The sequence below is a fragment of the Herpailurus yagouaroundi genome, unplaced genomic scaffold (genome assembly GCF_014898765.1).
Source record: "Herpailurus yagouaroundi ecotype Mexico unplaced genomic scaffold, PumYag 28, whole genome shotgun sequence".
Classification (NCBI taxonomy): domain Eukaryota; kingdom Metazoa; phylum Chordata; class Mammalia; order Carnivora; family Felidae; genus Herpailurus; species Herpailurus yagouaroundi.
The window spans coordinates 123,975,624-123,997,527 of record NW_024412376.1 but is presented as its reverse complement, the minus strand read 5'-3'; the positions used below and the strand labels follow the sequence as shown (position 1 = coordinate 123,997,527).

Here is a 21,904-nt window from a genome sequence, read left to right as displayed (position 1 = left end):
TACAAGAATTGAAATCATACCATGCATACTTTCAGACCACAATGCTATGAAGCTTGAAATCAACCACAGAAAAAAGTCTGGAAAACCTCCAAAAGCATGGAGGTTAAAGAACACCCTACTAACGAATGAGTGGGTCAACCAGGCAATTCGAGAAGAAATTAAAAAATATATGGAAACAAACGAAAATGAAAATACAACAATCCAAACGCTTTGGGACGCAGCGAAGGCAGTCCTGAGAGGAAAATACATTGCAATCCAGGCCTATCTCAAGAAACAAGAAAAATCCCAAATACAAAATCTAACAGCACACCTAAAGAAAATAGAAGCAGAACAGCAAAGGCAGCCTAAACCCAGCAGAAGAGAAATAATAAAGATCAGAGCAGAAATAAACAATATAGAATCTAAAAAAACTGTAGAGCAGATCAACGAAACCAAGAGTTGGTTTTTTGAAAAAATAAACAAAATTGACAAACCTCTAGCCAGGCTTCTCAAAAAGAAACGGGAGATGACCCAAATAGATACAATCATGAATGAAAATGGAATGATTACAACCAATCCCTCAGAGATACAAACAATTATCAGGGAATACTATGAAAAATTATATGCCAACAAATTGGACAACCTGGAAGAAATGGACAAATTCCTGAACACCCACACTCTTCCAAAACTCAATCAGGAGGAAATAGAAAGCTTGAACAGACCCATCACCAGCGAAGAAATTGAATCGGTTATCAAAAATCTCCCAACAAATAAGAGTCCAGGACCAGATGGCTTCCCAGGGGAGTTCTACCAGACGTTTAAAGCAGAGATAATACCTATCTTTCTCAAGCTATTCCAAGAAATAGAAAGGGAAGGAAAACTTCCAGACTCATTCTATGAAGCCAGTATTACTTTGATTCCTAAACCAGACAGAGACCCAGTAAAAAAAGAGAACTACAGGCCAATATCCCTGATGAATATGGATGCAAAAATTCTCAATAAGATACTAGCAAATCGAATTCAACGGCATATAAAAAGAATTGTTCACCATGATCAAGTGGGATTCATTCCTGGGATGCAGGGCTGGTTCAACATTCGCAAATCAATCAACGTGATACATCACATTAACAAAAAAAAAGAGAAGAACCATATGATCCTGTCAATCAATGCAGAAAAGGCCTTTGACAAAATCCAGCACCCTTTCTTAATAAAAACCCTTGAGAAAGTTGGGATAGAAGGAACATACTTAAAGATCATCAAAGCCATTTATGAAAAGCCCACAGCTAACATCATCCTCAACGGGGAAAAACTGAGAGCTTTTTCCCTGAGATCAGGAACACGACAGGGATGCCCACTCTCACCGCTGTTGTTTAACATAGTGCTGGAAGTTCTAGCATCAGCAATCAGACAACAAAAGGAAATCAAAGGCATCCAAATTGGCAAAGATGAAGTCAAGCTTTCGCTTTTTGCAGATGACATGATATTATACATGGAAAATCCGACAGACTCCACCAAAAGTCTGCTAGAACTGATACATGAATTCACCAAAGTTGTAGGATACAAAATCAATGTACAGAAATCAGTTGCATTCTTATACACTAACAATGAAGCAACAGAAAGACAAATAAAGAAACTGATCCCAGTCACAATTGCACCAAGAAGCATAAAATACCTAGGAATAAATCTAACCAAAGATGTAAAGGATCTGTATGCTGAAAACTATAGAAAGCTTATGAAGGTAATTGAAGAAGATTTAAAGAAATGGAAAGACATTCCCTGCTCATGGATTGGAAGAATAAATATTGTCAAAATGTCAATACTACCCAAAGCTATCTACACATTCAATGCAATCCCAATCAAAATTGCACCAGCATTCTTCTCGAAACTAGAACAAGCAATCCTAAAATTCATATGGAACCACAAAAGGCCCCGAATAGCCAAAGTAATTTTGAAGAAGGAGACCAAAGCAGGAGGCATCACAATCCCAGACTTTAGCCTCTACTACAAAGCTGTCGTCATCAAGACAGCATGGTATTGGCACAAAAACAGACACATAGACCAATGGAATAGAATAGAAACCCCAGAACTAGACCCACAAACGTATGGCCAACTCATCTTTGACAAAGCAGGAAAGAACATCCAATGGAAAAAAGACAGTCTCTTTAACAAATGGTGCTGGGAGAACTGGACAGCAACATGCAGAAGGTTGAAACTAGACCACTTTCTCACACCATTCACAAAAATAAACTCAAAATGGATAAAGGACCTGAATGTGAGACAGGAAACCATCAAAACCCTAGAGGAGAAAGCAGGAAAAGACCTCTCTGACCTCAGCCGTAGCAATCTCTTACTCGACACATCCCCAAAGGCAAGGGAATTAAAAGCAAAAGTGAATTACTGGGACCTTATGAAGATCAAAAGCTTCTGCACAGCAAAGGAAACAACCAACAAAACTAAAAGGCAACCAACGGAATGGGAAAAGATATTTGCAAATGACATATCGGACAAAGGGCTAGTATCCAAAATCTATAAAGAGCTCACCAAACTCCACACCCGAAAAACAAATAACCCAGTGAAGAAATGGGCAGAAAACATGAATAGACACTTCTCTAAAGAAGACATCCGGATGGCCAACAGGCACATGAAAAGATGTTCAGCGTCGCTCCTTATCAGGGAAATACAAATCAAAACCACACTCAGGTATCACCTCACGCCAGTCAGAGTGGCCAAAATGAACAAATCAGGAGACTATGGATGCTGGAGAGGATGTGGAGAAACGGGAACCCTCTTGCACTGTTGGTGGGAATGCAAATTGGTGCAGCCACTCTGGAAAGCAGTGTGGAGGTTCCTCAGAAAATTAAAAATAGACCTACCCTATGACCCAGCAATAGCACTGCTAGGAATTTATCCAAGGGACACAGGAGTACTGATGCATAGGGGCACTTGTACCCCAATGTTCATAGCAGCACTCTCAACAATAGCCAAATTATGGAAAGAGCCTAAATGTCCATCAACTGATGAATGGATAAAGAAATTGTGGTTTATATACACAATGGAATACTACGTGGCAATGAGAAAAAATGAAATATGGCCTTTTGTAGCAACGTGGATGGAACTGGAGAGTGTGATGCTAAGTGAAATAAGCCATACAGAGAAAGACAGATACCATATGGTTTCACTCTTATGTGGATCCTGAGAAACTTAACAGGAACCCATGGGGGAGGGGAAGGAAAAAAAAAAAAAAAGAGGTTAGAGTGGGAGAGAGCCAAAGCATAAGAGACTGTTGAGAACTGAGAGCAAACTGAGGGTTGATGGGGGGTGGGAGGGAGGAGAGGGTGGGTGATGGGTATTGAGGAGGGCACCTTTTGGGATGAGCACTGGGTGTTGTATGGAAACCAATTTGACAATAAATTTCATATATAAATTAAAAAAAAAAAGGAATTAAATGAGAGAATACATGTAAAATATGCAGCATGTATGAACACTCAACAATTGTTAGCCACTGCTATTATTTCCTAAGAACAAAACAAGCAGAGCAAGACTGGATTAAGATCCTTTAACTGCTATTTCAGTATTCTGTCCTAGAATATGGTATCTTCCTAAATTTAAAATCTTAGTCTGGCTTATTTCAAGCCACTTTCTAATGGTTGAACTCTTTTCATTTTCCCACTTCTCTACTAATCACCTACTGCTTGGGCCCAGGAAATAAAATAAATTATTTAACTGAATTTTAAAATTAAAAAAGCAAATTATATGCAGTAAAAGGCACTTGCATATTTTAAGAAATTTCAAAAGCAATCTTTAAAAATTAGCTAGATTTTTGGCCTTTCTCCTTTAATGCAGATCATGAAGTAAACAAAAAGTACCCTAAAATTTTGCACAAAAGTAGGACAGTGGTGATATATAACCATTGGTTAACTTCAAAGGATACGTATTTTAAAATCAGTTATAATTTAATGAGTGCCTTGATAACTCATTTGCTTCAAAATTATTAAGACCATGTATATTTAATGACTCATCATCATTACTACTTCAGCGTTTGAAAGAAGTCGTTCAGTAACTTTGGAAAGAACAAAACAATTACATAAAGATAATTCTCATAATATGAAGTGAAATCCTCTTTGGAGAATAAAATAAGAAACATACCTTGATGAACTGAGGTGTAGCTAATCTGACAGTGGCTACAAAACAAACTCTATCATCATAAGAAGGCCTGTGTGTGCGTTGTATAGTTCCTTCAAAACCATTGTGTGCTGAAGTCGATACTACAATAATAAGGAAATATATATCATCAGTTACTCCAGTAAAATCTAATTTTTATTGATGTTCAAACATCTATGTCTTTAAGAGCTTAAAAGAAATACCAAGTTAAATATACTTATAAGAAAAGCATTTTAACTCACCACTGTTTAAAGATTTGAAATTTCCTATAAATTTCACATATTCATAGGTAGATGGCTCCTTTGGGTCTATTGTTCCTCGAAGCATATGACAACAGAATTCTAACTGATTTTTTGCTGAAATGACAAAAAATTTGACATATTTTTGATTTATCTTAAAGAATGATATATAGTAAAAGTTGTGTAAGTTTATAATCATTATTTTCTTCAACAGAGGCCCTTAATGACATTTAGTCCATAAAAGCAGAATTATCTTTAGGAGATGATCTCACCTTGTCCTTAATAAAGAGACCTTCAGATACAAGCAACTATATGTTTCCCCACTTTCCTTCTTTCTCATTCTTCACTCTAATATCAAAGAAAGGTTTTTGCTTCCCATCATAAAGCTAATGCTCCTAAGGGCGCCTGGGTGGCTCAGTCAGTTAAGCCTCTGACCGCAGCTCAGGTCACAATTTCACGGTTCGTGGGTTTAAGCCCCACGTTGGGCTCTGTGCTGACAGCTCAGAGCCTGAAGCCTGCTTCAGATTCTATCTCTGTGTCTCTCTGCCCCTCCCTCGCTCCTGTTCAGTCTCTCTCTGTCTCTCAAAAATAAATACAATGTTAAAAAAAAATTTTTTTTAATAAAGCTAAGGTTTTTATCTCTACCTTGAACAGTCTTCTCTACCTTCTCTAGGACTAGAGCTACACCACAGTCATTCATTCCTTCAGCATCCATATATTCTCTTCACTGAGTCCTAACTTTCTACTTTGAAATCTGTTTAAGTCTTTCTGTCTTAAACAAAAGGTTTTTCATGCCTTTTTTTTTTTTATCACAGACCTTCCTTTTTATTACATGCTCTAGTTTCCATATATTCATCTTCCTTAACTTCATGAAATGTGGCTTTACTCTTCACACCTCTACAGAAATTGCTCTTCGGAAGATCACCAACATTTGTATGGTTAACTTCAATGATCTTTCCTCATTGTTTCTACCTCTTTTAAAACTCACATGCCTTCATCCCCATCACACAAATCTTACCCTTCTTACCTTATTGACGATTTCTATCCCTTCTGTCAATCTATCTTCAAACTATGGACACTGACAAAAGTTCTCCTTCTTTTTATCTTCTATCCCTTATAAACTTACTGGCACTGGTAAATTTAATTACTCCTAAATCTCTCTCCTTAATTCTCACATTTTATGTAAGACCAAATCTCAAATTACTATTTACTTTAGGACATTTCTACTTGATTATCCCACCAAATAACACGAAATATCTGAAAGTTAATTCGTCTTTCTTCTAAGCCAGCTGTTCTTCCCTTTTGTCCTATATCTGTTATCACCCCAATTAGAAACCCTATCAATTTGGTCTCTTCTCTACCTATCACAAGCCCCAAACTAATCTGTCACCAGGACCCACTATTTACTTCACCAATGAAGCGCCCATTAGTCGTTTTTTCCAACTGAGCATCTAGTACCACTAATTTAGTAGAAATATTACCCTTCATCTAGCAAAAACATATTCTTTATGCTTCCAAACTCTTGCTGCTCAAATTCAATCTTGCCTACTACTCATATATATTATTTTTGTCATTATTATTTCAGCACTCAAGGACCAGTAACACCTCCTTTCACTCACAGCATCAAACTCATACTCTTGTTATTACCATGAATGGCTTTTAATCAAAGTCATCAGATTCAAAATCTAACTACTTTCTTCCTAAAACCTTCCCACGGATGATCCCTAGCCACTTGGTCACCTGTACCTAATACCCAACATCTGTGCCTACTGAGTTTATCTACTCAATACTCATGCATAGTCTTTCCTTTTCATCCTTACTTCTTTTGTTATCCTAACCTCCAATCTGGTCCTTTCAAAATTTTCCACCTAAGATATATTTTTTTCAGACCACTTTTTTTCAAATCCCCTTTCATTGACTCCTCACTGTGCAAAAAGTCAAACTCCTTAGGATGAAATATTAAGCCCTATTTGCTTCTCTGGACAAAATCACACCACTTGTGCCACCCCACCTTCATCATTATGGCCCAAATGACCTACCTGCAGAATCCTAAATTTTCTAAGCAATTTCCTCTGTTTTATATCCTATTACTCCTTTGGCATGAAACCCTATTTTTCTGGGGAAATAATTTTTTTTGTATATCAGCTATTTAGGGGGTCAGGAAGTCATTTAAGGCTCTTCTCTATCAAAAAGTATTGTTGCCAACCTCACCTCTGATCTTGGAAGCAGAAGCCTAATGACTGTTTTTCTGCCAGAGAAATGCATTCAGTTCTCCACCCAATTTCATGCTTATGAAGGTCTCTAAAGTGGACCCTTTCTCCTGTCCACCTACTGCTATGTCCCAGGGTTCCAGCTTTCTTCTCTCCTTGCTCTGTATATTTACCTCAAGCAATGTCATTCAATCCAGGAGGTCAAGCACTATTTATAGACACATAACTGGCCTCTATATCCAGCCCAGGTCTCTCTCCTCTAAGATAGTCTATTGGTCAATGTTGTAAGAGCTTGATTTTTAAGCAATTATGAATAATTGCTTAAATAAAAAAAAAACAAAATTTTTAAATCATGAAAAAAGTGATTATCTATACAGTTTCAGATTACACAAGTTACAACAATTTCAGATTACATAAGAGGTAATTTATTGAAGAAAATGAGATACTCTGGTCATATTAGTTTATCAAATAAATCTAAGAGAAATGTCTGATTATACCATAGTATTTTTATTTTGTACTTCTTTTTTTTTTTTAATTTTATTTATTTTTTGTTTTTAACATTTATTTATTTTTGAGACAGAGAGAGACAGAGCATGAACGGGGGAGGGGCAGAGAGAGAGGGAGACACAGAATCTGAAACAGGCTCCAGGCTCTGAGCCGGCAGCACAGAACCCAACGCGGGGCTCGAACTCACGGACTGCGAGATCGTGACCTGAGCCGAAGTCGGATGCTTAACCGACTGAGCCACCCAGGCACCCCATTATTTTGTACTTCTTAAAGGCAACGACTTTTTCCACTATTCTTGGCAGTTTTATGATACAGCTTAAGTGCCAGGCACATTGAATATATCCAACAAGTGGTCATTTCATTCTGTTTATTTAATAAAGCAAATGGATTCTTCTCTTCGTCTCTAATTCTTCACAACTCCTTCTAACAGGCTATCCCTTCTTAACAACAGCCGCTCATACATACTTACACATATATGTACATGTGTGTATCTCTACTCGTGGACAGTTAGTATGCTACAGAATTTTAGGATTCAAAATACAAAGAACCCTTAAAGGCTCCTGGGTGGCTCAGTCGGTTAAGCATCCGACTCGATTTCAGCTCAGGTCATGATCCCATGGTTCATGAGTTCAAGCCCCATGTTGGGCTCTGTGCTGACAACTTGCAGCCTGCTTAGAATTCTCTTCTCCCCCCACCCCCGCCCCGCCCCTCTCTCATTCACGTGCATGCTCACTCTCTCTCTCAAAATAAACTTAAAGAAAAAAAAGCACAAAACACGAAGAACCTTTAAAATGATTAATCAGTATTACCAGAAAAGTTAAAGAAAAAATTTCTAAAAATGTTTATTTTTGAGAGACAGAGTGCAAATGGGGGAGGGGAAGAGAAAGAGGGAGACAAAGAATCTGAAGCAGGCTCTAGACTCTCTCTGCGCTGTCAGCACAGAGCCTGATGTGGGGCTCGAACCCACACATGAACCATGCGTGAGATCATGACCCGAGCTGAACTTGGATGCTTAACCAACTGAGCCACCCAGGCACCCCAAGAAAAATCAAAATTTTTAAATCATGAAAAAAGTGATTAATTATCTATACAGTATTACAACAATTTCAGATTACACAAGAGGTAATTTATTGAAGAAAATGAGATACTCTGGTCATTTTAGTTTGTTAAATGGATCTAAGAGAAATGTCTGATTATACCATAGTATTTTTATTTTGTACTTCTTAAAGGCAACGACTTTTTCCACTATTCTTGGCACTTTTATGATACAGCTTAAGTGCCAGGCACATTAAATATACCCAGCAAGTGATCATTTCATTCTGTTTACTTAATAAAGCAATTTCCTTTACTTAATAATTTTTTGAAATACATAACTTATTTTTCCCCCAGTTTCAGTGGTCAATTGGTGAATGATGGTGAAAATGAGAATGTTTCAGTTTTCTCTCATTAAATACGAAAAGATTTAAAAAAAAAATATATTGCCAAGTTCGATTTTTGTGAAAAACACATTTTTATGGCAAAACTATTATAACAAAAAAGATGGAATTTCAATGTATTCTGAAATAGAGTTAAGACTCCTAACATGGTCATAATTCCATTATATATATATATATATATATATATATATATATATATATATATATACACACACTAATATTTAAAAAGGATCTAATAGGGCATATGGAATGATGCTATGTGTTCGTTTGGTTAGATAATGTCTGTGTTTATGACAAGCTTACAAAAGTAAAGGAAAATGCAACCAAATACATTTAACTTTTTGCTTAATAGCTACTACTTACATTTTAAATATTCAGGGGTTAATGAATCACTTTCCAGCAGATGAGTAGAGAGTATTTTATAAACCTCTGAATGTTCCCCTTCTGGGATAAAATTAAATATACTTTGATCCACAAGATCAGACTGAAAAAGAAATTAAAAAAATAATAAATTTAGTGATTCAAGATACGTTTATTTTAAAAGTATATCATTGTTCTTGGTGCGCCTGGGTGGCTTAGTGAGTTGAGTGTCCAACTTTTGGTTTTGGCTCAGGTCATGATTCCAAGGTCATGGGATCAAGCTCTGCATCAGGCTCTGTGCTGAGTGTACAGCCTGCTTGGGATTCTCTCTTTCTCTTTCCCCCTCTGCTCCTCTCCTCCACATTTGTGCTCTCTCTCCAAAATAAAACATTAAAAAAAAAAAAAAGCAGATCATCATTCTTAAAACACCACATGAGCATACGGCTTTCTTTCAACTGTCCATAAAAACTGACAAATGTCAAAATATAGAGCACCACTCAAAAAACAAGAGAACGTGGAAGAAGGTTAAGATGACCTCCATGTCTCTGATTAACTAGTGTCATCAGATCTATGGTCAATATGACTTTGGAAGTCTGATAAATTATTTGCAATGGTAAATTTCATCAAATTTGAACGATTAAAATATAACAGGACTAAGAAAGTTTACTAGCAAAAGCTTTGGCTACATGATAGAGCTTGGCCATGAGGTACAGCCTTATCATATATCCAAACCTCTGGTAAATTATGGTGGCATACACTGCAACCAAGGACCAAAGCACAGCCACTGGCTAAGTGGAGATTTGATTTTGGTATTATTTCAATTGTTCAGTGTGTCCTTTCTTTTCTATTACATTTTTCCAGCCATCTATCCTATATCTCATTGTCAAAAAGTCTTGTTTTTATTTTTTTAAGTGCTTTTTTTTTTTTTTTTTTTTTTTAGAGAGACAGAGACAGAGACAGAGAGAGGGTGAGCACAAGCAGGAGAGGACCAAGTAGAGAACGACCAGAATCCCAAGCAGGCTCCATGCTGTCAGTGCAGAGCCCGATGAGGGGCTCAAACTCACAAACTGAGATCATCACCTGAGCCCAAACCAAGAGTTGGATGTTTAACTGACTAAGTCACCCAGGCACCCTCAAAAGCCTTGCTTTTAGATAACAACAAAAAAGGCAAGTAGTATGTTAAGCATTAGAATCCTTGCTAAAAATCTGGCTTTAACTATGATTTCTAACTGACAGTAATGTGACAAACATCAGGTTGCCTATGATGTGCCATGGCTGCGGAATCAAAAATGATTCTAATAGTTCCTATCCTTAAGAACCACTGACAACAAGGGCACCTGGGTGGCTCAGTCGGTTAAGTGTTGACTTCGGCTCAGGTCATGATCTCACGGTTCATGAGTTCAAGCCCCGTGTAGGGCTCTGTGCTGACAGCTCAGAGCCTGGAGCCTGCTTCAGATTCTGTGTCTCCCTCTCTCTCTATTCCTCCCCTGCTCATGCTCTGTCTCTCTCAAAAATAAACATAAAAAAAAGAAGAAAAAAATATGAATGACTAGTATAGAATGGTATGAACACATCAATGCTTCCCCACTATTCTGCTTCTCCTAATACCTGATAATCTGAAGTGTCAGGGTCAACAGGCAGCAAATTGCTTAATTAATGTGTCAAACTTTCCATTAACCACACACATTTAAAATCTCTAAGTGAGGCTGATCATACTTGATGTTGGCAAACCATCCACTCAGTTCCCAAACACAATTCAAAGGAAAGAAAATAAAATGACAGCCATCTGGATCCTTTTATCTCTCTCAATCATTTTTATAAAGAAGAAATATAAATCCTGCTGATTGTCATATAAATCAACAGCCTTCCTTCCTTCCTTCCTTCCTTCCTAAAACTTTAAGTTTGTGCCACTTAACCCTCCTCCTCTTTTATCTATTTCCCCCACGCATCTCCCCTGACAATCACTAGGTTTGTTCTCTGTATTTGAGTCTGTTTGCCTTTTTGTTCATTTGGTTTATTTTTTAGATTCCACATAGAAGTGAAATATTTTAATATTTGTCTTTCTCTGTCTGACTTAATTTCACTTGGCACAATACTCTCTAGATTCATCCATGTTCCTTGCAAATGGCAAGATTCCATTCATTCTTTTTTATGGCTGAGTAGTATTCCACTGCACATATAAACCACATCTTTACCCATTCATCTACTGATGAACACTTGGGCTGCTTCCATATCTTGGCTATTATAGATGAGGCTGCAATAAACACAGGGTACATATATCTTCCTGGATTAGTGCTTGTGTTTTCTTTGGGTAAATACCCAATAGCAGAATGACTGGATCATATAGGCCCTTCTGTTTTTTTCTACATAGGTCATTTAGTGACCATTTAGTGGAAACTATTCACTATTTCCAATTACATTTTCTTTCAGGTAGACAACCAACAGTTAAATAACTGATGTGGAGAAGAGTAGCTTAAAAGGGACTAAAACCTCCTCTGAAAAAAATGCCAAATATATGTTGGATACTACAACAGTGTTCCTTATGTATAGGCACAGGGAACAAAAATTCTGGCTCTATCAAATAAGCTTTCATAATTATATAAGTATTCAAAAAAATTCTAGATTGTATTTCTGCATACTATATTCATATCAGGCAAATTCTGTACTTTTTTTTTTAAGTAGGCTTCACATCCAGCACAGAGCCCAACATGGGGTTTGAACTCACAACCCTGAAATCAAGACCTGAGCTAATATCGAGGTGTTGAACTGAATCAGCCAGCCAGGAGCCCCTGATTTTCTTAAACCACACTTGTGTTTGTATTTCCAAACTAACAAGTTAAGGAGAGTAGAAAAGGAAAAGTATCTTAACAGCAGCACTTTTAGTCTCGGATTCTGTAACACGGCTAATCATCCTCCCTGCACTAAGTAATTACAAGTTTAATATATTCTCTCTAGGAGCACCTTTAAGCAAGTGTGAAGGAATCAATCTGAACTTGTAAAGTTTTATCAATTTTAAGTTCCCAGTAAAGAGACCAACTTTTTGTGTTGGCACTTCCACTAAATTATTGCACAAGTAAGTCCAGTTTCTCCAGGTACATGTTTGCTGATAACATAAAGCGAGGCCGGGCTAAGGAGATCTAAAATCCCTTTTGACACTGAGTTTATTATGACCCTATCATTCTGTCAAAGAACATCAGACCAAGAGGGAAAAAAAAAAAAAACAACCATCAATAAAGTTCCTACTCCTGATTTTTAGCAACAAATAGGTTAAAATGTGCCTAAATTCTTAAGTATGAAGTGACAAAGAAAACTATTTTTTATAGGACCTCTGGTATCAGTGTTTTAACTTTATAGTCAGAGTTAAAATTAAAATTGAAAATTTTTAAGTTATATCGACCAATGATTAAAGTGGCAAATTTTAATTTCTCAACAGAACTAAATTATAAACACTATCGCCTAACTTGGGATTTGCTGGTTTCTTTCCTTCCAGACAACTTTTTAGACAGAAAAGGCTTGTATGTTAAAACACGAAGAAATTGTTTTAAACAACTTGTTACAATTAATTTTTCATGACAACCCAAAATAGAAAAGCACATGTTGTTTTTTATTATGTTCAATCCTAAACAAGTATTATTTATTTTGTTTTCTCAGAAGACACTTGTGTTTGGGGTGCCTGGGTGGCTCAGTCGGTTTAAGTGTCTGTCTCCTGATTTCAGTTCAGGCCATGATCTCACAGTTCATGAGCTCAACCCTCATGTCGGGCTCCATGTGGTCAGCACAGAGCCTACTTGGGATTCTCTCCCTCTCTCTCTGCCCCTCCCCCACCTGTACACACTCACTTTCACACCCTTTCTCTCTCAAAATAAACAAACTTAATTTTTTTTTTTAAAGACACTTGTGTTTGTGTTTTCAAACCAGTAAACAACATACAATTCAGCAATGTCAGTGATGTGAGGCTAAGTATCCACAGTAACTGGAGAACAGTAAAAAAAACCGTTTTAATAAAGGATACTATTAACTCCAAATGGAATGAAATAGGTCTACTGGATTAGTTACTAGCAATCTCCTCCACCCAAAAGTTCACCAGCCAGTCTATAAGCTTTAGCTGACACAATGAGAAAGACCCAGGAGATGTTAATAACAGAGGAAACTGGGTATAGGGTATAAGGGAAGTCTCTGTACTATCTTCCTGATTTTTCTGTAAATCTAATAAGACAGTCCTAAAATTAAAAGGTAAAAAAAAAATCGAAGAGGGAATGGGAAGGTTAAGATGGTTTTCACTGAGGGGGGAAATGTTAATGATCAAACACTTACAAACACTTAAATCCCAACTAGATCTGCTGTAGATATGCTATTTTAAAATGCAATTAAACATCCTCTTGGTAAAGATCCAACAGCAGTGTGCCATTACGAAGGAATTTTTAACAGCCACATCACATAGTCTACTCACTTTTATATATTCAATAAATAATGACTGACTGACTGCCTCTCAGAATAATTAACTAGCCCATATAGATAGGGAGATTAAGTCCTTGCACTTAAAAAGCTTACGCCTACCATAATTATCCAAACTAAAAAAAAAATACAGTTTACTGTGTCATGATGGCGGTACGTGTAGGTAACATGAGAACAAAGAAGAAGAGCATCTAATTCAGAATGGAGTTTATGGCAAGTGCCCAAAAAGCAGGCTCTTAAAAAGTGTGACCATACTGCAAATGATACTCTATGATTAAGTTAAAGATTATATAGTCTTATAAATCCATAACTGAAAGAAAAACCAATACTATTGTACATGGTTTAAAAGCATATAATTACAACTTAAATTATTTAATCTTACCTTCACTGTATATTAATCCTATAAAAAGTTTCCTTCTCTGGCTTTTTTTTTACCATGTAAGTATTTCATAAAAGAGAACTGCCCAGAAAATTGAGTAAATCAGCCTGTTCTTTTCTCTGTCCATACTAGTTTACTTACATGATGCTATATTTTACTGTTTACTCTCAAACAATTTTTAGATGTTGGGCTAATCGCCTACTATTTGAGCTTATGTGGAAAAGAGAGCCCTTTAAAAATGTAGTAAAGCCAAGTCATTTTCTCTGTGACCCAAAGAGATTAGCAAATTACTTACTACCTGGCTTTCCAGAAGGTCCTTTCAGAGTCTGGTCTTTTAAATGTGGAGACTGTTCTTTTTATGAAGTATGAAGTAGCAGAATAATCAGAGGGAGGGAAATACTGCTTTTTCACTATCTCTTGAAAGAGACCTTTACAGAACAGTTTACTTTGTATTGTCATAAATTTTCAAGAGATGGGCATTTTAAGAGTAATTTATAAGTAATTTCAGAATATCTATACTGTAACTCCCATCTTAAATAAGACAATTACATTTTATTTTTTAAAAACAATTACATTTTAAATAAAACTTCAAATTTATAAAAACTGTCAATTGCACTGCACACAGCACCTAGCACAGAGGGTGACACAGAGTAGATATTCAATAAATATAAGTTCAATAAAACAGCAAACAACAGGGGTGCCTGGATGGCTCAGTAGATTGAGTGTCCAACTTCAGCTCAGGTCATAATCTTGTGGTCCGTGAGTTCAAGGCCTGTGTCCGGCTCTGTGCTGACAGCTCAGAGACTGAAGCCTGCTTTGGATTCTGTGTCTCCCTTTCTCTCTGCCCCTCCCCCACTTGTGCTCTGTCTCTGTCTCTGTCTCTCTCTCTCAAACAAAACAAAACAAAAAACACATTAAAGAAAGAGAAAACACTGAGAACAGCATTAGAATAAGGAGGGCAGAGGTTAGAGAGGCAGCTAAATATTAGTTACCGCCAGAGAAAGAGACATACAGAGCTCTCATCCCCCACAGAAACCACCTTTCAAACATGGCTCTGGATATCTCCTTCCATGTGCTTTAGAACATTTAAAATAGGCATTAAACAAGAAAGAAATCACAGGATACTTACTGGTAAATGTTCAAGTAATGAAGTTATACTCTCAGACACATATATTATGCTTCCATCTGTCATGATTGCTAAAAAAAAACCATCAAGAGCCTGAAATTAAACATAATGGTCAGTTAAGTGAAAAGAAAAAAGTATTTCAGAGGACAGAAAAAAAATCTAATTAAATAACAAAGGACTTAATGTGGAATTTCCAGAGCACTGCCAAATGCTAGCTTTTCCCTTTACAATACCTTAGTACATATCTTTGTGCATTTTTAAATGCTCCTAGCAAAAACAAAAAAGTCACATTCTAGTCTAATATGGGAGAGCTGGCATCTAAAACATAGAGACTTAATGTTCTATCATTTTTATATGTATACTAAATGAAAACTACCTTATTTGAAGATGCTAGTATATCTGAAGCACACATGACATCAATGATATGTCTTTGACACACAACAGAACACATTACAACCTTTTGGATATATTAACAGAGAGGTATCTGACTGAAGCTTAAGGAGATACATGGGTAATAAAGTGAAAGGGAGATTAAGCTGTTGTAAGCTGAGGTCAGATCATGATAGGCCTTGAATACCAGGTCAAGACATTAGGACTTCATTCAAAAGAAGTCTAGGAGCAGTGTGTACATGGATTTAGGGAAAACGGAATTGCTAGGAAAATCTCAGTGGCTTTTGGAATGGTCTGGGAAGTTAACAAAAACCTGAATGAAATTAGTAGTAGTAAGACCGAGAAGGACGTAGGCAAGCATTGAGAGATGGGAAGTTAGAGTTCAGGAAGTAAGCTGGTGTAGAGGATACAATACTTAATAAATAAAGCAATCCTGTATTTTCACTTAAGAATCCTAGGCACAAAAGTGACAGGTGAAGAAATAAGATCTGCAAAAGACAGAAGCATGTCAAAGACAAATCCTTGGGGGTAATTATCTACATATGGGGATGAGGAGGAGGAAAAGTACCAGAGAACATGACAGAAAAGAGAGAAGGCACTGTTGTCAAGGGAGGCAATGGAAGAGTAAATGACAAGGTGAGTGAGGAGAAAGAGGGATGGTTCACTGTAAAATGAGATCAAACAGGATAAAGACTGAAAAAATGAGAAATGAATTTTGGTGACTTTCAAAAGATTTATGTCAGTAGAAGGGTAAGTCAGACTATACAGTGAGTTTAGAGACAAGTGGATAATTGGGCTATTATAAACCATTCCTTTATGAACTTCAGAGGGAAGAAAGGAAAAAGGACAAGTTTTAAGGGGACCAGGTTTCAAGGGAAGTAACTGAAGTATATATGCAGGCTGAAGGAAAGGAAGATCCAGTGAAAAAATGCTGAAGATACACAGCAGAAAAGATATACTATAGGAGGAGCTCCTCTCTGCCTATCAAAACAGTTATCACATTACATTTACATTTCTTTTTAAATTATAGGGCTCTCTAAAAAATGGCAATCTCGGGAAAAACCATATATATCTTCTTAAAAAAAGAAAGCCATATATATCTGCTTCAACACTGTTATCTGCAGCACCCAGCAGATGTGCCACACAGAGTAGATAAAAAATATCTGTAATATGTAATGTATGGACCTGGGAGTTAGACCAATCTCCATCTACTTCTAAGTAATTATGAAGAATTGTTGAACATACAGAAAAAGGCACCTTCCCTACCACCCCTCACCTTGTATTAGGGGATAGATTTGGATGTCAGAATGAACAGATTTTGAGTAGATGGCTATCTTCTAGAATAGCTCAGAAAAATGCATTCTTGGCTCTGTGTAAGAAAACCTTGTAATTTAAGAATATTCATGAAATTATTTTTCCAAAAACTCTTTACTACGATAATTCCAGTATTACTGTTTTGTTATGAATGGGGTCAAAATGATACAAAAAAGAACATGCTTCATGTAAGGCTAGATTATCTTTGAAAGCAAATTAATATTTACTACAGTCATCTGTATTTGCTCTTAGATATTTGCTAGAAATTGAGTGCAGCTCTCTTCTGTGAAGAGAAGGAACTGGAATCAGAACTCTCAATGACATAAGGCCATTTCTAGAACCAGAAACTGCCCTTTTCATCTTCAGGAAAGGCAAAGACTAACCAGAGAGAAGTCTCCACCAGCATACTACAAAAGTCTTAACACAAGAAGGACCCCAGGGCCCAGACTTCTTTTCAATGGAGGGATGCAATTTCTGGGCAAGGTGGATGGGTAGGTACACCAAAAACTAAAGGGGTCTTGATGAAGACCCTATGGCAGAAGAGAAGACATATGGAAGAGAAAGTAAGACAGGGAAGGACATCCTACTCCTAAGACTGAAGCCTATAAAGCGTATCCCTTCCCCACATTGTATAACAGAAAGAGTTAATTAAAATTCTTTGTCTTCAAACATAGTGGCAGAGTAGGAGGACCCTAGGCTCACCTCATCCCACAAATACAACTAGATAACTATGAAATAACCTAAATACCCCAGAAATCCATCTAAAGACTGGTAGAACAAGCTCCACAACTGAAAGTAGAGAACAGGCCACAGTGAAGAAAGTAGGAAGTGCAGAGATGCAGCGAAACAGATCAGCTGCTGCAGTGGGAAGGGAGGAAGCTCCAGTAGCAGAGAAGAATGAAAGACACACTAGCACAAAGGGGAGCACATGAGGAAAACAAATCCCCATACCAATTGGCTTGGAAAGCAAGAGGGGTCAAATCTTGTGAGACGCAACCAGCAGGCTTAAAGCCTGGAGTTCTAAAGATCAGCAGGCTTGGCTTGGGGAGAGACCGGAGGCAGTGGTGGAGAAGGCAGGACAAACAACCCATGGACATACAGTATAGAAACAGCGATCTGAAGAGCACCTGGACACACAATGGAGAGGTGATTTGCTCACTTCAGAGTGTATCCCAGAGAGGCAGCATTCACAGAAAGTCCCTACCAGGAACAAAGGAACTGGTAAGCACCATTTCCCTCCCCCACCCCTCAGCCTAAGCACACAGCCACCAGTGGGAACCAGTGCAGCCAACACTTGTTACCTAAATTATTTATACCTATCTCCATACCCCTGTGGTCCAGAGAAGAACTGTCCTTTCCAGTCACACTTGTCTCAGTCCCAAGATGGTGTGTCTCCTCCCCCAGAAAACCAAACCCCTGCCCACACCATATCTCCCCACTCAGGAGTCTGGCAGGGCCTCAGTTCCAGTGGAGGTGGTGATAGGTCTCATTTCATAAACCGACCAGACCACACCTATTAAAACATGCCACATTCAGGCCAGGAACCAAACACTGCCTAAAATAGGCAAAGAGAGCCTCTGTAGATAACTGACCTGAAGAATAAAGCAGCCAGGACACAACAGCAGGGCACACGCAGCACACACTGGAGGTTCTCCCTGAAGTGCTAGGCCCTGGAGAAGAGGGCAAACTACCTGGCAGGGCACTACAAAACATCTTCTTCAAAAAGCCACTACCCTCAAAAACAGGAGATGTTGCTGACTTTCCTAACACAGTGAAACAGGCAGAGAGACTTAGACAAAATGAGAAGACAGAGGAATTTGTCCCAAATGAAAGAACAGGACAAAGCCACAGCCAGAGATCTAAGTAAAACAGAAGTAACATGCCTGATAGAGATTTTAAAGTAATGATCATAAATATACTCACTGGACTTGACAAAAGAGTGGAAGACATTGAGTGGAAGACATTAGTGAGACCCTCAACACAGAGATAAAGAATAGCATAGCAGAAATAAAGAGCTTAATAAAAGAAACGAGAAATACACTTATCAGAAAGAACAGCAGGATGGAAGAAGCAGAGGAATGAATTAATGACCTAGAAGACAGAGTAACGGAAAGTTATCAAGCTGAACAAAAGACAGAAAAAAAGAATTGCACAAAACAAGAACAGACTTAGGTAACTCAGTAACTCCATCAAACACAGTAGCATTCATATTATAGACACCCAGAAGAAAAGGAGGGAGAAAAGGGAGAAGAAACTTTATTTAAAGAAATAATAGCTGAAAGCTTCCTTAATTTGGAGAAAGAAAGGCATAGAGAACCCCTGACAAAAATCAACAAAAATAGATCTACGTCAAGACATAATGTAATTAAAATAGCAAAATACAGTAATAAAGAAAAAAATTTAAAAGCAACAAGACAAAAGAATACAGTTACATACAAGGGAAATCCCACAAAGCTAGCAGGGGATTCTTCAGCAGAAACTTTCCAAACCAGAAGGGTGTGGCATGATAAATTCAAAGTACTGAATGGGAAAAATCAGCAACCAAGAATACTTTATTCAGCAAGGCTATCATTCAGAACAGCAAGGCTATCATTCAGAACAGAGAGATAAAGAGTTTCCCAAACAACAACAAAAATAGAGTCTTCCAGACAAACCAAAACTAAAGGAGTTCATGATCACTAAATGAGCTCTGAAAGAAATATTAAAGGGAAATCTCTCAGTGGAAAAGACACAGTGTGAACAGGAAACACAAAAGCAGTAAAAGTGAGTATTTCTATAAAACATCAGTCAAGGAACTTGCAAAATAAAAGGATGTAAAATATGATACCATATACCTAAAACATGGGGAAGAGAGGTGTAACGAGTGAGTTCAAACCTAAACAACCATCAACTTAATATAGACTGCTAAATGCAGAAGATGTTAAACATAAACTTAATGATAACCACAGATCAAAAATCACTAATATGGAAAGAATGAGGAGAAATACATCCAATGTATCACTAAAGAGAACCAGCAAACCATAAAAGAGAGAAAGACAAGAAAGGATCAGAGAAAATCTTCAGAAATGACTACAAAACAGGTAATAAAATAGTAATAAATACGTATCTATCAAGAATTACTTTGAATGTAAATGGACTAAATGCTCCAATTAAAAGACACGGTGACAGGATGGATTATAAAAAAAAAAAAATACCCATCTATATGTTGCTTGTAAGAGACTCATTTTAGACCTAAAGACATCTGCAGATTGAAAGTGAGGTTATGGGAGAAATATTTATCATGTAAATGGATGTCAAAGGAAAGCCAGAGTGAAAAGAGAGGCATACCAAGAAACAGACTCTTAACTAAAGAGAACTGAGGGTTGCTGGAGGAGAGGTGGGCAGGCGGTATGGATTAAACCCATGATGGGTATTAAGGAGGGCACTTGTGATGAGCACTGGGTGTTATATGTAAGTGATGAGTCACTAAATTCTACACCTGAAACTAATACTGCACCATATGTTAACTAGCTAGAATTTAAATAAAAATTTAGAGAGAGAAAGAAAAAGAGAGAGAGAGAAGAGGAAGGAGAGGAAGGAGAGAAAGAGAGGAAGGAGAGGAAGGAAGGAAGGAAGGAAGGAAGGATGGATGGATGGATGGAAGGAAGGAGGGAAAGGGGGGGAGGGAAGGAAAGAAAGCCAGAGTAGCAATACTTATATGGGACAAAATAGACTTTAAAACAAAGCCTATAACAAGAAGCAAAGAAGGACACTATACAATAAAAAAGGGGACAATCCAACAAGATATAACAATTGAAAATATTTATGCCTCCAAATACATAAAACAGTTAATAATAAACATAAAGGGACTAATCAATAATAATACATTAATAGTAGGGAACTTTAACAACCCACTTACATCACAGAATATCAACAAGGAAACCATAGCTTTGAATGAACATTGGACCAGATTTAATAGACATATTCAGAACATTCCATCCTAAAACAGAATACACATTCTTTTTAAGTGCAAATGGAACATTCTCCAGAACAGATCACATATTAACCCAAAACATGCCTCAACAAATTCAAAAAGACTGAAGTCATACATACCATGTATCTTTTCTGACCACAACTCTATGAAACTAGAAGTCAATCACAAGAAAAATCTGGAAAGACCACAAATGCATGGAAGTTAAATAACATGCTACTAAATGGATCAATGAGGAAATAAAGGGAATAAAAAGGACATGAAAACAAATGAAAATGAAATGAAATGAAATGAAATCCTTCAGGACGCAGTAAAAGCAGTTCTAAGAGGGAAGTTTATAGCAATACAGGCTTACTTCAAGAAGCCAGAAAAATCTCAGATAAACAACCTAAACTTAACACCTAAAGAAGCTAGAAAAAGAACATCAAACAAAACCTAAAGCCAGCAGAAGGAAGGAAATTATAAAGATTACAGCAGATATAATTGATATATAAACTAAAACAAAACCAAACAAAAAACAGATCAATGAAACCAGAGCTGGTTCTTTGAAAAAAAGTCATTATAACTGAGAAGACACTTAACCAGACTTATCAAGAAAAAAGAGAAAGGACCCAAATAAATAAATGACAAATGACAGAGGAGAATTAATAACAAACACCACAGAAATGCAATTCCCATAGATTATTAAAAAACTATATGCCAAGAAATTGGACAACATAGAAAAAATGGATAAATTCCTAGAAAAAATATGGCCTACCAAAACTGAAACAGGAAAATAAAAAAATTGAACAGACCAATTACCAGCAAAGAAATGGAATCAGTAATCAGAACACTCCCAACAAACAAAAGTTCATGACCAGATGGCTTCACTGACAAATTCTACCAAACATTTAAAGAAGAGTTAATACCTATTCTTCTCAAACTACTCCAAAAACTAGAAGAGTAAGGAAAACTTCCAAATTCATTCTATGAGGCCAGTATTACCCTGATACCAAAACCAGATAAAGACACTACAAAAAAAAGAATTACAGGCCATATCTCTGATGAACATAGATGCAAAAATCCTGAATAAATTATTAGCAAACTGAATCCAACAAAACATTAAAAAAATCATTCACCATGATCAAGTGTGTCTATTCCTAGATTGCAAGAGTGGGTCAATATTTGTAAATCAACCAATATGATACAGCATATCAATAAGAGAAAGGATAAAAACCATATGATCGGCGGAGGAGGGAAGATGGCGGCGTAGGACGACACTGGGCTCACCGCGCGTACTGCTGATCACTTAGATCCCACCTACACCTGCCTAAATAACCCAGAAAACCACCAGAGGATTAGCAGAACGGAGTCGCTGGAGCCAAGCGCAGACGAGAGG

General features: G+C 37.1%; 1 protein-coding gene across 4 annotated transcripts in view; it reads right to left on the bottom strand.

Moving 5' to 3' along the window:
• CLOCK (clock circadian regulator) overlaps nt 1-21,904 on the bottom strand; it is a 140,577-nt gene that overhangs the window by 41,331 nt on the left and 77,342 nt on the right. For 3 of the 4 annotated variants that reach the window (XM_040483148.1, XM_040483165.1, XM_040483156.1), the window contains exons 8-11: nt 14,856-14,945; nt 8,896-9,016; nt 4,383-4,496; nt 4,126-4,244 (exon numbers count right to left, since the gene is read on the bottom strand). In XM_040483148.1, the coding sequence (XP_040339082.1) occupies nt 4,126-4,244; nt 4,383-4,496; nt 8,896-9,016; nt 14,856-14,945 (444 nt within the window). The remainder of the gene's footprint in view (nt 1-4,125; nt 4,245-4,382; nt 4,497-8,895; nt 9,017-14,855; nt 14,946-21,904) is intronic. The other variant, XM_040483171.1, reaches the window with a different exon arrangement.